The sequence below is a fragment of the Mustela lutreola genome, chromosome 9, assembly GCF_030435805.1.
Source record: "Mustela lutreola isolate mMusLut2 chromosome 9, mMusLut2.pri, whole genome shotgun sequence".
In the NCBI taxonomy this organism is placed as follows: Eukaryota; Metazoa; Chordata; class Mammalia; order Carnivora; family Mustelidae; genus Mustela; species Mustela lutreola.
The window spans coordinates 95,797,283-95,813,620 of record NC_081298.1 but is presented as its reverse complement, the minus strand read 5'-3'; the positions used below and the strand labels follow the sequence as shown (position 1 = coordinate 95,813,620).

General features: G+C 52.5%; 1 protein-coding gene across 4 annotated transcripts in view; it reads right to left on the bottom strand.

Annotated features, from left to right (window-relative positions):
* The window catches only part of TET3 (tet methylcytosine dioxygenase 3), a 102,517-nt gene that overhangs the window by 11,435 nt on the left and 74,744 nt on the right, over nt 1-16,338 (bottom strand). For all 4 annotated transcript variants that reach the window (XM_059188080.1, XM_059188079.1, XM_059188081.1 and 1 more), the window contains 5 exons: nt 13,237-13,330; nt 6,602-6,810; nt 5,182-5,332; nt 2,272-2,361; nt 1,651-1,788 (listed from right to left, as the gene is read on the bottom strand). In XM_059188080.1, coding sequence (XP_059044063.1) covers nt 1,651-1,788; nt 2,272-2,361; nt 5,182-5,332; nt 6,602-6,810; nt 13,237-13,330 — 682 coding nt within the window. The remainder of the gene's footprint in view (nt 1-1,650; nt 1,789-2,271; nt 2,362-5,181; nt 5,333-6,601; nt 6,811-13,236; nt 13,331-16,338) is intronic.

The window sequence follows — 16,338 nt, the reverse complement described above, 5'->3', positions numbered from 1 at the left end:
CCTTCTTAAACAAAGAACAGGTTTTTTAATCAGAAAAAATACTGCTCATTTTGAAAAAAGTTTGCTTTTTTTTTTCACTCCAAACTCTACAAGCTCTGGGACTGAAGTAACCTCACCATGCTCCAATCTCCTAGTGTCTCCTCCTCCTCCCCGACCCTCTCCTAAATCCTGTAGGTCCCTCCCTTTCTCTCTGTCTCAGCTGGAAACCCTCCCTGTACAGTGTAGACAGATGCTCGCCCCACCTCGCTTTGAGCCTTGGACATAAGGAAGGAGGACAAAGCAGAGAAATACGATCTCAGGGCTATGCCATCAATCCTGGTGTCAGACCCAAGTCACACCCAAACTCCAGGAGCCCCCTTTCAGATGACCTGCTACAGCCTCTGCTACAGTTCCCCAGGGAGCCCTGCCTGCCAGGATCCAGTAAAAAGCAAAGCAGACAGCTGGCATCATCCCTTCAAGGAGGTCTACTCAAGCCCAAACCTCCCCTCTTCTCCAACTGTACTCATTCTGCTGGTGACCGCACCTGGCCTTATGGCTGTTTAAGTGTGAGCTACGTGCTCTCCAGACGCCCCCTCCCCTGCATACTCGGCACATCTTGTGGGCAGATAGCAGGCCTCTCAGGAGAGTTTCCCTCCAAACTGGCTTCTCCTGCTAGTCTACAGCTCAGTGTGTCACCCCAACACATGTCCTGGTGCTCAAGCAAAAAGTCTTGGGTGGTTGTCTTGTACCTTCCCTCTCCTATCCTGTATCTGTCCATCAGCAACACTCCCTTGACTGGACCTTCAAAATAACCCAGAGTCCTCCCATTACCCTCCTCCTCACCCTCCTCCTGCCCCAGCCCTGTCACCTCTAGCCTAGACATTGTCCCAGCCTTCTAACTGGCCTCCTCCTCTGGCTAACCCCCATCCACCACCTCCACATACTTCTATTTGCCAGTTGCAGGAGGAAGCGTCTAACTTCATAAATGAGCTCCTACCGTTCTTGGCTGAAGAGCCCTCCAGGGCTTCCCATCACACTTTGAGCATAGCTCGCAACTCTGTCTGCCTTCCAGCTCCCTGTGTCTTGATCCCATCCTGCCTCTGAGCCTTTGCTGGTCCTCCTGCCGGGAGCATTCCACCCCCAGACGCTCAATCCCTCACTCTCTCGCTTCATTCATGTCTCAGCTCAGCCATCCCTTCTCAGAAAGTCCTCTCTGCCCACAGCATCTCAAACAGCCTCTGCTCTTTCCCCTTCCTCTACTCCATCTTCATCGGTACCAGACACGAACTGTATCACATCCTTGGGCAGGGCTTAGTCCATTTTATTCCCCAGCATCTAGACCAGCTCAATAAATATTTGCTTAATGGGTGCATCAAGAGAGTGTTTAGATTTAAATCCAAGTGTTCAGGGAGACCTGGGGCCATCTGTAGATAACGGAGGGCCTACAGGTGTCCAAGAGCCTGCACTCTGCAGCACCCGCATGAGACACAGAGCCAAGGCCAACCTGGTCCAAGCGTTTCTCAGAGAAGTGAGCAGGAGCAGTCTGGCAGGGCACACCTCCTGCAGATCTGAGACTCTTGTCTCCAGGTTCCTCCCTACTCTGAGCTCACAGGTCTGCATAAACCAGTCCCTGTCCCAGAATCATCCCGCAGGGGGCCAAGGGTTCCTTACCACAGTGCACCCGTTGTAGAGGTTATGCTGGTCCTTGTGGGCGTGGGCACAGAAGTCCATGCAGGCCGTGACCCCCGAGAAGGGCCGCCCTTCCTTCAGCCCCAGACGGCAGTCAATCGCTATTTCCTCATTGGTCACCTGTGTGGACAGCCAAGGAGAACTGCTTGTGTGACCTGAGGTCAGTGGCCTGGATTCTGCACCGGGGAGGCTAGGTCTTGGAGGGGGGGAGAGAGGTTAAGGACTGCGGCTGCCTTGCACATGGGCTGCAGAAGGTAGGCTTCCTGGCTGAAGACCCTGTAGAAGTGACTTCCTTCTGAGTTACCTCAAGTCCCGCCCACCCCCATCATCTGGGAGATGCAGGGGCAAGAGCACAGAGAAGCTCGAGCCTCCCCGGGAGAAGCCAGACCAGAGGAGGTGAGAGAGGAATAGGCGAAGAGGCATGAAAGCAAGGGATAGAAGAGAGAGGGTCTGGGATGCCGTTAGCTCAGTGTAAAGAAAGGATCTTATTCAAGACCTCCACGGTCGCTGTCTCTCTAGCTGAGCTTTCCCGTATGGAACAGCATGGGAGGAGGACAGAGATGTGGACGACCCGTGGGCGGGGAAAGGCCCAAGACCCCATACCTGGTTCTGATAGGCCTGGGGGGCCAGCCTCTTGTACAGGGGAGCGACTTCGGTGGCCAGGTCCTGGAAGCTCTTACGGAGTACTTCCTCCTGTGGGAAGAAGAGCCGTCACACACCCCTACAGCAGCCCCCCCAACAAGCTCTGTACACTGGAAATTGACCTCCATTCTGGACCACCATTAGGCTGCTGGGAAGGTAGAAGTTAGGTGCCATCAGGGGTCTTGACAGAGTTCCCTCAGGAAGGGGCACAGTGCCATGTCCGTTTTAAAGCTGGAGACATGGAAGCTCAGGAAGTCTCGGCCTGAAGGTCCAGCCCCCGGACTGCCCAGCTACTGTCTTCCAGGCTGTCGCTCAGGGCAGCTCACAACCCATAAAACAGGCTGTTGGTTTTGAGTTCGGAGGATCCTGGGCCAGAGGTGTGGTGTGGCAGGCACGTAAAAGCAGGAGCAACAAATGTGGCTTTTTCGGTGTTACAGACACCGTGAAGGTGAAGGCGAGAGGGGTGCTCAAGGTCTGTGCGGGGGAGCCCCCCAGCCAGACAGGCCCAGAGCCCATCACGAGCCGGCGGCACACCCTTCAGAGCCGTGCCCTGCAGACCTGCACCATCGTGTGCCTTCGTCACCAGCCAGGCGTGGCTACCGAAATAAATGTGAATTTTAATTAAAGTGGAGAATCCAGTCCCCCTGTTTTACTAGTCACATTTCCAAATGCTCAGCAGTTCCACGCGGCTCCCATGCTGTTTTTACAGAGAACGTTTCCCTCCTCAGGGGCGTTCCGCTGGCCAGTGCCGCCCCACACAGGGCAGCAGCATCCCCGCTGCTTTTGGTCAAGGCTTCAGGTGTCCCCCGCCTGGCCCTCCAAGGGGGCCAAGCAGAGCCAGCGGGGGTGGGGCCAGAGGCCTCCTAGAAGGCCTTGAGCACAGGCATGCAGAGTTTACTCAGAGGAAAGAGGAAGATGACGGAAGAGAGAAAGAACCAAGTTTAGAGAAGTGGAAATGTGAACGCGGGACCGATGGCTCAGCGTCTGTCCAGCCGGGTGGCCCGAGCAGCCAGCCACCGCCACCCTCTGGTTGCGGTCCAGATGCTGCCACCAGCACAGTGGGGCCAGGGCCAGCACAGTGCAGGGGTGAGGCTCAGGAGCTCCAGGGAAATCCATGCCCAACTTCACCATTACTGCCACAGGGCCTTGGGCAAGCCATGTGCTTCCTCTACAAAGTGAGGAGCAGTAGCGCCCAGACCCTGGGGTGCCATGAGCCATGGCGCACACCTGGGAGGCGCCAGCCCGAGCACAGCAAGACGGAATTGCACGGGAATGCTAGCTGACAGAACAGGGCGAGTGAGAGAAAAATGAAGGCAGTGCATTTTCTCTCCTGATAATTCTTACTTCCCATGGCCCCCAGACTCCTCTTGTCATTGAAACAACTGCATTCGCTGCTTCCAGGAGAGGGCGGACGCCGCCAGAAATAAAAGTCTAGTGTCAAACCAGACTGGTAGACGAGCTTGTACAACAGTCTAAAAGCTGGGCTTCGGGGGCGCCGGGGTGGCTCAGTCGGATGGGCGTCCAACTCCTGGGTCATGATCTGGGGGTTGTGGGATTGAGCCTGGTGGCATTGGGCTCTGAGCTCAGTGGGGAGTCTGCTTCTCCCTCTGTTCCTCCCCCTGTTCTCGTTCTTTCTTACACTCCCACTCTCTCTCAAATGAATAAATAAATAAAATCTTAAAAAAAAAAAAAAAAAGCCAGGCTTTGAGGGAAAAAAGTTCTGCTTTGAAAATGCTTCCTTTTATTTCTGAAAAGCAGGGCTGAGAACTCTGAGCATTGAAGTTTATTACATGTATAGTAGAAAAACATACGCCTGGGGCGCCTGGGTGGCTCAGTGGGTTAAGCCTCTGCCTTTGGCTCAGGTCATGATCCCAGGGTTCTGGGGTCAAGTCCCACATTAGGTTCCTTGCTCAACAGGAAGCCTGCTTCTCCTTCTGCCTGCCACTCTCCCTGCTTGTGCTTGCTCTCTCCCTGACAAACAAAATCCTAAAAAAAACAATACACACACACCCAAGGGGAGTCCCCATACCCATGGAAAAGGGGGAAACCCTCTGGTACAAGGAGTTTAGGGATATATGGAAGGTAGAACCAGGGATCAAGATGTTGCCTTGACCCCCACTAAAGGGTCCAGTACCCTACCTCACAGGTGTTCAGGCAGGAGGGGGCTGCTGAAAGGGAAAGGACAGGGAGCCCAGACAGGTCTGCAGCTTCTCTGCACTTGGAACTCAGAGGGGAGCCCACCTCTTGGAATGGCCTTCACAAGCAGGGCAACAGAGAGGAAGGGGCAGGGCGGCGGGCAGCCTGACCTGATGAGGCAGCTACTGAGAGGCCGTACTGTGTGGACACCAGACTAGTACCTAAGGGCCAGGCCAGGCTCCCAGAAAAGAGACAGCAAGGGCCCGAACAGGTGAACAACCGCAGAAAGGTCACTGGCCGCCAAGCAGGATGAAGGTCACTCCGGGAAATCCAACACTGGCCCCAGAAAATGGCCCATGGCCTTGAGGCTCCCCTTCCTGCTAATCATCCTACCCTCCGAAAGACATCTTGGCAAGAACAAAGAGACGAAATGACCCAGGAAGCGGGTCCCATTCAGATGTAGAATTTGAACATCAGCCATAAAGAGATGGTTTTAAAGCTGGAAGACTGGGGTACCCAGTTGTCGGTTAAGTCTAATCTCTCACTCCCCCTGCCCTCACACCACACCCCACACGCCTTACCTCGTGGCAAGATAAGGTCAGTTCAAAAAAAACAAAGCAAGTTGCATTCTGCCCCCGTCTGAGTAACACCTGCTGACCCGTCCTCCCCCCGGGGCATGAAGGCCAGCAGGTAGAGGGGGGCTGGCAGGAGGGTTCCCCTCACCCCACCGCTCACCTCCTTGGGGTTGTCCCCTGCGAGGCGGAACTTGCGCGGCGTCTTGCTGCGAGCGTATTTGCAGCCGTTGAAGTACATGCTCCAGGAACAGCCGAAGGAGAAGGAGGCACCACAGGTGCTGGGGTCTTTGCCTTGGCAAGCGCAGGTCCGGCTGCAACAGACGTCCCACGTGAGGCACGCAGACACAGGCTTTGTTCGGAAACCTTCCTCCCTGCCCGGGGGGAGGTCCTGCGGAGGCCTAGCACCCATGGCCTCCCAGTGACTGGGACCACATCCTGCCCACCTCCGACTCCTCTCCCAAGTGTCCTGGGGTGGACGGTCCGCTCTGAGCAGCCCATGCTTCTCCTACCCCTGAACCTTCTGCTATTGGGAGAAGCTCTGGGGTTGTTTGAGGTAAGTAGGAAGAATCCAGTCAAAACCCCAGTAAGGTTTATCCTTTGCCTTAACTCTAATATCAGGACAGCTTTTGACGTGTTCAACACAAACAGAGTCGTGACTCGAAATATGGGGTTTGAACACTCCCACGTCCTTCAGGCCTGGGGGCTGCCAAGCCTTTAAACAAATTAACACTGACATTGTCACTTAACAACTAATTTGGAAACAACCCAGGTGCCCCTCGACTGGGGAACAGATAAATGACGGTGCCCCCGCCGGCAGTGGCGTACTACTCAGCAGTGAAAAGGAACGAGCTGACACAAGCACAGATGAAGCTCGGGGAAAGAAGCCACACCCAAAAGGCTATGCTCGGTCTGGTTCCATTTATAGAACATTCTTGCAAAGGCAAACCTATGGGGACAAGAAGCATGATAGGCCATTGGTTGCCAAGGGCAGAAGAAAGGACTTTCTTGTAAAGGGGCACAGGGGAATTGGGGGGAATGACAGAGCTGTTCCATTATCTGGATGGTGGCAGTGTTGGCTATGGCACTGTAAACATCAGTCCCTATTACATTGTGGGTTAATTAACTGCAATTTAAATAAAAACTTCAAAAAAAAAAAAAAAACCCTCTTCTAAGTAGATACCTAAAAGGATGAAAAGCAAAAATACCTTAATTTTAAAATTGGGAAGAGACTCTAGGAGGGCAGGTTTCGTGATGACTACTGATGCCTTACACTTGGGGGGGGGGTCGCTCACACAATTTTTCACAGTTGTTCCAGCATTAGAGTCCCAAAGTCCGCGTGAGTTCAGCAGCAAAGCTGAGCCCAGGGAAGAAACCCTTTGCCGCTGGCACCAGAAGAAGCCAGGCTGGGATCGTGGGGGAGCTGCTTTCATCACAGCCCTGACTGCAGGGCAGGCAGGGCCTGGGGCGGGAGGACAGAGTCCCCTGCATCTGCTGTCCAGCACCCTGCCAACGGCCACCTGGCCCAGCTGCCCCCACCCCTGCATGTGGGGACCCCCCTTCCTCCCCTTCTCCCCACATACTCATCATTGAGGCCACATCTCCGGCTGGTGGGGTTCCCATACTTCCGGAGGGTGTCGGTGAGCTCCTGGTAGAGGGTGTCTCCGAGGCTGCGGGGGATGCCCTCCCAGGCCAGGATGAGGATGACAATCACAGCGTTCTGGCAGTGGTGACCTGCCCGGTGCCGCACCAGGCACAGCAACTTCTCCTCCAGCGTGTGCCTACGGATCACCTGCAGGGATGTGGGCAGGGGCACACTGTTCACTGTCGGAAACTGGCCCCCTCGCTCCTCTGCCTCGGACATGATACCCCCTCACCTCTGCCCACCAGACCAGGGCGGTGGGTCTTTAGGGCAGTGTCGACGGCAACCATGCAGGCTGAGAGACCGCTATCATTAGGGAATAATAAACACAAACATTTTCTTAAGAGCAAAATAAAGAATAATTACTATAATAAGTTATTGATGAGTTGCATAGGCTTAGAACTAAAAATATAGAGATAAAATTGTGAGCCAAGATATATTCAGAGATTTCTTTCTATGTCATCCTAAAATATTTGCAGAGAAAATGTTGCTTATCTGTATGATTTTAGTTACAAAACAAGGGCTTTGGCACTATGGGAAAGTTTTGGGCAGTTTCTCGAAATGCATAACATGTCATTACCACATGACCAGGCAAGGCCACTCCTAGGAATTTACCCAAGAGGACCGAGAGCGGGGACTGGGACAAGCGTTTCCATGCTCCATGTTCAGAGCAGCACCAGTCACAGCAGCCCGATAGCAGATGCAACCCAGATGTCCATCAACGGACACGGATAAACAAAATGTGGCCTCTCTATACGTGAAATAGTCGTCAGCAAGGAAGGAACATCAGACACACACGATGACAGGGATGGGCCTGAAGAGCACTGTGTTAAGTAAAATAAGCCAGATGCTGAAGAACAAATACCGTACAGGATTCCACTTACAAAGGGTACCTGGAACAGTCAGATTCACAGGGACAGCAAGTAGAATGGCGGCTCTCGGGGACTCGGGGAGCAGAGAATGGGGACTTAGTTAACGGGTACAGGGTTTCTGTATTCTAAGTTTTGGAAGTCCAGAGTGTGGTGATGGTTGCATAAGAATGTGAATGTAGAGGTGCCTGGGTGGCTCCGTGGGTTAAAGCCTCTGCCTTCGGCTCAGGTCATGATCCCATGGTCTTGGGATGGAGCCCCACAACAGGCTCTCTGCTCAGCAGGGAGCCTGCTTCCCCCTCTCTTTCTCTCTCTGCCTGCCTCTCTGCCTACTTGTGATCTCTGTCTGTCAAATTAAAAAAATCTTAAAAAAAAAAAAAAAGTGAATGTAGCTGGTACCACTGTACACTTAAAAATGGTTACAAGGGTCCTTTTTACATTATGTATAATTTAGCATAATTTTTAAAGATTAGTAATGCCCCCCAAACCAATGACCTGTACACTCTGAGTGGAAGAATTGTATGGTATGTGTACTGTGTCTCAATAAGGCTCTTAACATGACGAGCAAGGGCCTGGGGCTCTGCACCCCGTGGCTCCTCAGCCAGGCCCCCCCCACCCCAACTGCCAGAACTCCCACCTGGCTCCCACAGCAAAGGGCCTAGGAGTCGAGGCATGAGGTGACTGACCTCTCCTAAGAACCCCAGCTAATTCCAGGAGCCAATGAGGGCCTATGAGGAGGGTAGACTGGGAAGGACTTCAAGGGAACAAGGACTCGAGGTGGCATTCCACGGAGAATCAACACAGGGGGCTCTCCTGAGGAGCTTCCTGCTCTAGAAGGGGAGCAGGTGGTAGGGGCGGGGGAGAGGGACAGGGAGGCCACGAACAGACCTAACACAAGCCGAAGTGGATCACATGCTGAAGCAGGGCCATGGCGGATGACGTGGGAAAAGGAGCGCATTCAGACACACTGGGGAGAGAAGAGACTTTGGGACCCTCTGACTCTAGGGGCTGACGGAGGAGAAAGTTTTAAATGCATTTTCACTTTTGTGGCAGGGAACAGTGGGTGGGTTGTGGGCTGCTTCTTGGCGAGTTAACTGGGAATGTGACTGGGGTGAGAGCAGCCAGTCCTCATAGGCCGCAGGAGATGGGTCTGGGGTCAGGAGATGCCTGTGCTGGATACACACTTGGTCATGAGTGTGTCAGTGCGGGAGACGTCTGAAGAGGCAGCCAGACAGGATAAATAAGGAGAGTGAGTCAGACGGACAACGCGGGAGCAGTGCGGACAGACCACGGCCACTTGAAAGAGCAGCACTTGCCCTTCAAAAGGAATAAGCCCGGCCTTCTCTCCATCGACCAGTGCCTGAGGAGAATATCAGCCTAGGACACCCACCTCTTCCAATTTTAATAAGACAACAGAGATCCAGACTTTTACATGAGATCTCTGCTTTAAAAGTGTGAGCATTTTGGGGCGCCTGGGTGGCTCAGTGGGTTAAAGCCTTCAGCTCAGGTTATGATCCCAGGGCCCTGGGATCGAGCCCTGCATCAGGCTCTCTGCTCTGTGGGGAGCCTGCTTCTTCCTCTCCCTCTGCCTGCCTCTCTGCCTACTTGTGATCTCTCTCTCTGTCAAATAAACAAATAAAATCTTTAAAAATAAATAAATGCACCTGCCACCAGAACTCTCTCGCTCCAAACAGAAACTCTGTAGCCTCGTAACACTCTCTCCCCTTGCCTCCTTCCCCAGCCCGTGGCAACAAGCACTCGATCTGCTGACCCTCAGAGGAGGGCGACTGTGTGCAGAAACTCATACCCGTGCAGTCGTCCAGGACTTGTCCTCTGGTGACTGGCTTATTCCACTCCATATAACAGCCTCAAGGCTCATGCCTGCTGCAGCAGGGATCAGAATTTCCTTCCAAATTTTAAGGGGCACTTTGTAGGCTAAACAAAACACATCCCTGGCCCACGAGTTCCTGCTTTGAGCCATCCCAGGGGAGCATAAGTTACATGATTATTTTTTAAACTGTTTTTCTGGGAAAAGGAACCTATGAACGTGCCACGAAGCCTGCCATGAGAGGACTCGCTGTGTGACTGTCCGGGTGTGTTGTGAGCAGCTACGCACATTCCAGGGACTGATAAGACAGCAGTCCCTGGGCCGCCAAGGTGCCTCAGTCGGGTAAGCGTCTGCCTTGGCTTGGGTCATGATCTTGGGGTCCTGGGATCAAGTCCTGCACCAGGCTCCCTGCTCAAAGGACAGCCTGCCTCTCCTTCTGCCTGCCATTCTCCCTGCTTGTGTGTGTGTGCACGCGCATACTCTCTCTCTGACAAATAAATAAAAATCCTTTTTAAAAATTGCATAAAAAAAAAAAAAAAGACAGCAGTCCTATCACCAGGGTTCCTGAGGCACCACCGTCCACCTCTTGCTCAGTGCGCGGGGCAAGGCACTGGCTCACAGCGCCCATGTGTGACAGTGTGTTCCGAGCACACATGGAAACACCTTACCTGTCTGAGCTGAGATTGAGGCCATATCTTTTTGGTTTCCCAAGTGGCAAACACATAAACATGACTAGCACGAGCAGACAGCTCTCTGTGGCCATACCCTCACAGGCCTATGGCTACCCTCAAAAAAACCATAAGAAAACTGAGTAAAGTGGAGCTCCCTATGCACACTAGGAAGGAAGCCAGCAGGACTGAATGCACAAAGCGCACAACCGAAAGACCCACGGAAGGGCAGGAGGACACCAACCAACATCTGAGCTTGGCAACACCAATGGCTCATAAACCACCACAGAACCACAGACAGCCCACTCAGCTTCTGGGCAGGATTTCCCTGAGCACTGCACGCAACAGAAGCCCAAATCTGTCTTCCCACAGCTCCCACTCCTGGTACTCAGTTTCAACCCACGGGTTTCCCCAGGAGGCCCATTCCACTGTGCCCTCTATGGCCTTCAAATACTGGCCTTCTGTCCCCATGCAGTTCTTCTACCGAAAGCCCACTTCTGCGGTCAGTGGCGTGCCTCTGTTTATACGGAGCCCTAGGAATGCGACCTGGGTCACTCCCCTACTCCCACGCTTGGCAACTTCCATATTCTGTATGGGCCACCTTACAACTGGCGGTTACCAGTGGGCTCCCTGGGCCATCCCACTGCTTTCTTAGATCCTTCCCCCAACACACATTTACTGGGTACCCATGACAAGCCTCAACTCTGTCCCTGAGATCCTGGCCAGTCAAGTCTCGAATTTGTCAGGCATACTACTTTTAGATGAACGTACGGGCTGGGGGCTTGGGCGGTGAACGAAGACATGCAGCTGGTTGCAAAGGGAAGCCCGGGCTCTAGATGGGAGACCGGAGGGGGCTGTGGGCAGGGAGAACCACAGGAGGTGTCATCCACCATGGGCAGCCAGGCACTGCTCTGTATGTAGCCACAGACCACCGCCTGGGCTCCTGAAGCTATGCGGCCGCCAAAGATAATCTGCCCTTCTTGGCACTGATGAGTCCCCTCCCCATGAGGGGGCACCTGTCCCTTCTCTATCTTCCAGGGAGGTAGAACTCTGTAGACGAGCTCTACCACCAAAGCAGATCGTGTATTTGGTGGCTGTGTAGGCAAACCGGAGAAGCCCACCACACTGAGGAAGATGGCTACACAAGACCACCACACGACTCAGCACCACCCTTTCTTACCTCTGTCATCATCTATGACCTGCCACTATTTGCTCTTCCCATAAAAGAAGAAAAAATTCTTTCCTCTCTCATTTTATGTTCGCTCACCAGATACTAGAATTTCCCCATCTCTGGGACCACTGTCACCATGCATTCCCTTCTATCTGGCCTTTTCTTTCAAAGCCAGCATCCCCCACCGGGGTTTGGTGACACCCCCAAGCTGTTTCATCCCTGGACAAAACATCAGGTGTCCTGTGTGCTCTGCTCTGGGCATCTGTCCATAGACCCTGCAGGATCAATGTGTGAAGATCAAGGTCCTCCTGCTCCTTCATTCTGCTTCCCACTCACTGCCCCAGGGACCGAGCTCACTCTTCACCCAGGCACCTCCTTCCTCAGGCCTGGCAGAGACCCACAGGAGCTGCTCCCTGGGGGTACTGCGAGCTGGAAATGCATATTCTCTTCACCCCCCCCCCCACACACACACACAGAGCCAGCTCTTTTCTTCCTGACTGTTCCAAAGATGGAAAAGTCTCTACCTGGGTGAGGACCTTCAGTTTCCCATCCAAGACTCTGGAATTTCTCAAGGACTACCAGAATGAGCAGGAATAAGGGGCAGATGCCAGGTCAGATGCCAGGGCAGATGGCTTCTGGGGGGGATACCACCACCTCCTGATCAGCCACAGACACACACCGTCTACCCACCACTTTAACGCCCAACTTTCTGGAGGACGGGACACTGTGCTGCTTCATAGTTGTGAAAGCTCTATGTAGCTTCAGGTTCTTTTTTTTTTTTTTTCATCTTTTTGAAGTTCTTATTTATCTGAGAGAGAACACGTGAGCAAGCGCACACATGTGCACAAGTAGGGGGAGGAGCCAAGGGAGAAGCAGTCTCCCTGCTGAGAAGGGACCCTGGGATCATGACCTGAGCTGAAGGCAGACACTTCACTTACTGAGGCCCCCAGGCGACCCCACCCCCAGATTCTTTAATTCTATATAGTTCAGCAACATTGACTGAAAATTACTAAAAACAGATATGTGGTAGTTCAGGTTCAGACACCTTTCATGTCCATTAAAAACAGACCAACATACGAAGGCATGGCAGACAGACCAGGTGCACAGACAGACAGATGGACCACCTTTCCTCACTCCAAGGGAGCTGTGTGTTCATGCGGCCTTTTGCCTTTGCTCCTGGGATTCTCCTCGCCAGAAATGCTTCTGCTCTCCCCTTGGGCCATTTATATGGCCCTGCGCTCACGGCCCCACAGTCGTGGCCCCATGCACACCCCCTCCTCCAAGAAACTGAGCCTCAGGCTCCCCCCACCATGCACGCCCCTGGACTCTGGACTTCATAGCACTGTCTCAAAGTCAGACCTTGATGTTTCGGGTCTCTGATTTTATTTCCCGTGTCTCTACATCAGAAGCTGCTTGGGCACAGGCCCAGCTCTCTTGTTCTGGGCGCATCCCTCCACTGAGCACCCGGCACAGAGCCAAGCTCACGGCTACCTGACGACCCCATGGCTGCTCTGGAGCACAGACTCTGCAGGGACATAAAGGGCTCCTGCAGGACTGGAAGGACGAGGTTAGAAAACTGTGTGGGTGGGGGGGTCTCAGTCACCACCATTGCCTCTGCTGGGACACTTTGGCTGCCTCGAAGGCAAGAGTGGCTCAGAAGTCACGCAGATGCATGCGCCGCCCCCCGCCCCCAGAGGCCGAGCTCTTCTGCCACATGTGGGGCCCGGAGGTCCCGTGGTCCACAGGGACCTTGAGGGAGGCGCCGTCTCTGTGCCTCCCTTCCACCACGTCTCCGAACCATGGGGAGAGTCTGAACTGAACGTAATGACTAGAGCATTTCTGAGGCCAGGCCAGGATGCCAGGGGCTGGCACTGAAACAAGAGCAGACAGCGCAGCCTGGGGGAAACGGAGCACAGATGCCGACTCTGACTCCGCTGGACAGGAAGCATCTCTAGGCTCTACACACCCCTGGCCTGGCCTGTGGGAGGGAAATGAGGCACAGCCCTGGCTGGGGGCGGGGGAGGGGGGCTTGACACTCACCCACTTGGCGATGGGGCAGCCGCGTGAGCTCTTTCCCTCCTTCCCAGTGTAGATGACCTTCTCGATCCGGATGGCTTTCCCTTTCTCTCCGTACCTGGAGACGGAGACAGAAGCCGCCATCAGCACAGTGGAGCCCCAGAGGAGAGTAGCTTATGGTAAGAAGGCAAGCCTCAGTGTGCTTCAGCGTGGGTTTTGTTTCCATGGGGTCAACAGAGAAGGAGAAGAGTTTAAGTGTTTGTTCTGTGCCAAGAGCCTCTGGAGACAAAGGCTTCCAGGGCCTCTGGTCCATCTCACCCAGGGTCGAGGGGATTGTCAAGCACAACATCCCTGGTTATTACCTCCAAGCCTTGGGGAAGGGTGCTCAAGCCAGTGGCTAAACATGGCCCTTTGTATCCAGCCTTGGTAGCTGAGTCACCCTGAGAGTTTGTTATGTATAAATTCAACAGGCAGAACGAGGTCAATGGGTAAAGCCTTCTTGTTTTCCTTCCACATTCCCCAGCTGACACCTGAGCATGAGGAAGACCGACAGCTGAGGCCAGGGGAAGGGACCCTACCAAGCACCAACTGTCCATGTCCCACCACAGACAGCACACACAATCCGCACACGCACTTGCTCTGGCCTGCACACGCACATGCACGTGCAAGGGGGCCCGAGGCCATCTCACACAGAGGGGAGGAAACCATGGCCGCAGAGCTGACAGCCCTGCCCAAGGCCACACGACCACAGTGCTGTGGGCAACGGGAGCTGCAGTGCCAGCCCCGCCACTTTCCGCCTACAGGACTGCAGCCACGTGACTGAATTTCTCGAGGCCTCAGTCTCCTAACCTGCAAAATGGACATAAAAAGGGCTCCCACTTCTTAGACGTGGAAAGGGAATAAAGGAGATTGTCGCCAGGGACTACATGGTTTCAAGTGCTTTGAAGTTCCTGGCACAGGGCAGGAGCTCACGAACTATTCTTAACAACGCAAGTAGCCACCTGGCTGAACTGTCTTATTTTTAATAGCTTTTTAGTTTCTGGAACCAAGTCCTAGCATCTGCAAGCAGGGTCAGCGGTCCCTTCCTCCTGTCCACTCCTCACGCCCCATTTCAGGCTCCTGTCTTTCTGCCCCAGTCAGGGCTCCCCAAATGCTAGCGGCACCTTTGCTTATTCCCTCCCTCGACTAAAAGGCTGCCAACTCCATCCCTGAGCGTGAAGCCAGTGGACCCAGGGAAGAGACAGAGACTGCCTTACTTGGCAGCCACTTACTAGGGGTCTCCTGTTCGAAGGACTTTTGATCAAGAATTATTACTTTTATCAAAAGCACTTTTCGCATCAAAGGACATGGATGCCCGAATGGTTCTTTTTTTCCTTTGGTCAATTAACGTGGTATGCTACTTTAACGGACTGTCTAAATCAAACCATCCTTGTATTTTGGTAATGAATCCGAGTCGGCCGCTGCCTATTATCTTTAACACACAGTTTAATAGAGAGAAATGATAACATTTCACACCTGCTCCCGTTTACCTATGCTCTCGTACGCACTCCCTCACTGCTCCACGTGTTATACCACGGTGTTCTTACAAAACGCCGACCTCAGCCCCTATTTTTTGGTAACTGAAACTAATCCAAGAGAATTTCTGCTTTTGTGAACAAAGGCAGAAAGCGAACATTGTGTTCAGCGTCTATTTCGCAATGAGCCATTGTGGAGGCAGTGCGCACCCGGAATAATGGGGCAAGAGTGGCCCCACTAAGCATCTTCCCCAGGAATTCCACTCAGCATCTCCACATCCAGCTGCCAGAGCTCTGAACTGTGTCTGTGAGCATCTGGGCTTTTTACTGATTTATTTTGTGCATCCGTTAGCCAGAGGTATCTTAAGGTATGTGAGAAGCCTAAAAGAGGTAACTGGAGGTGGGGAGGGTCCAGGAATGCTCAAACGTTTCTCTCTGTAAGTTAAATGTAACTGCTGCTTCACTTTACTGCCATTTTCAGTTTAGGAAAATTTTCAAAGGGATGCTCCACTTCTGGATAGTACGGGAGACCTGAATTCTTTCTCCTGTCTACTCTGCTTCCAGGAATCTCTAGGCCTCTGAGCTCACTGCACAGACACACCATGTTGTTGTGTTGTTGATGTTGTTGCATCGACAACTGAGAAATTAGAAACAACTTAAATATCCAGCATAGGACTGGCTAAATACAATATAATCAATATAATAAATTTCCACATAATGGAAAACCATGTAGCCATCAAAAAGGATTCAACATAATTGTATGCACTAACATGGAGGAAATTAACAAGGGGGCAGGCAGCTGCAAACAGTGGGTATGTTATGATTAATTCCTTTTGGTGTAAAATTTATCTATATATGTGTAGCTATAAACGCTTTAGAAAAAACTGAAGGGTAAGCATGAAACTTTCTTTTTAAAGTTTCTTCTGGATAATTGCTGGAGAGCTTTATTCATTCTTAGCTTTCTTAAAGCAAGACTTTTACAGACAGGTTTTATTTTTGTAATTGGGAAAGAAAACAAATTATTTTTTAAAAAACTGATGTATAGTTTCTTTGAGTTCCCAGAGATCTTGAGTGAAACAGAGAATACTGAAGAGGTGAAAAGCATTTCTGAGAATTAGCACATGAAAATTCTATGGCTATGTGAGTCCCTTATAGAATGTGTTTGGGGAAAGGACCCTGGGGAGTTGACATGGTGTGGCCTGGTTCCGGAGGAAAAGCCTGGATACTTGATGTGTCCTGGGGTCCCTGTGGAAAGAACAGCCCAAGGTGTCCATGCTGCTCTCACCAAAACAGACAGGATATCATGTTCCCCACAGGAGGGTGAGCTGAGGACACTGACGTGAGCTTTCTGACCAGTACCTTCTCTGCCATCCCACCCGTGTGAGAAACACTTCCTGCACTGACCTGCATATTCAAGAGCAAATAAAAGGGCCAAGCACTGTCTGATCAGCTAGACGTTCTCTCTCTGTGCGTAAAGACAACCAATCAACTCTGGATTTGGGGCTTCTTCTTCTTCTTTTTTTTTTTTCCTTAAATGTCTCACTCACTGGCCTATCATTAAGATGATATTCTAGAACATCTTGATGATGTTCATCCCCATAGACAGACAAAC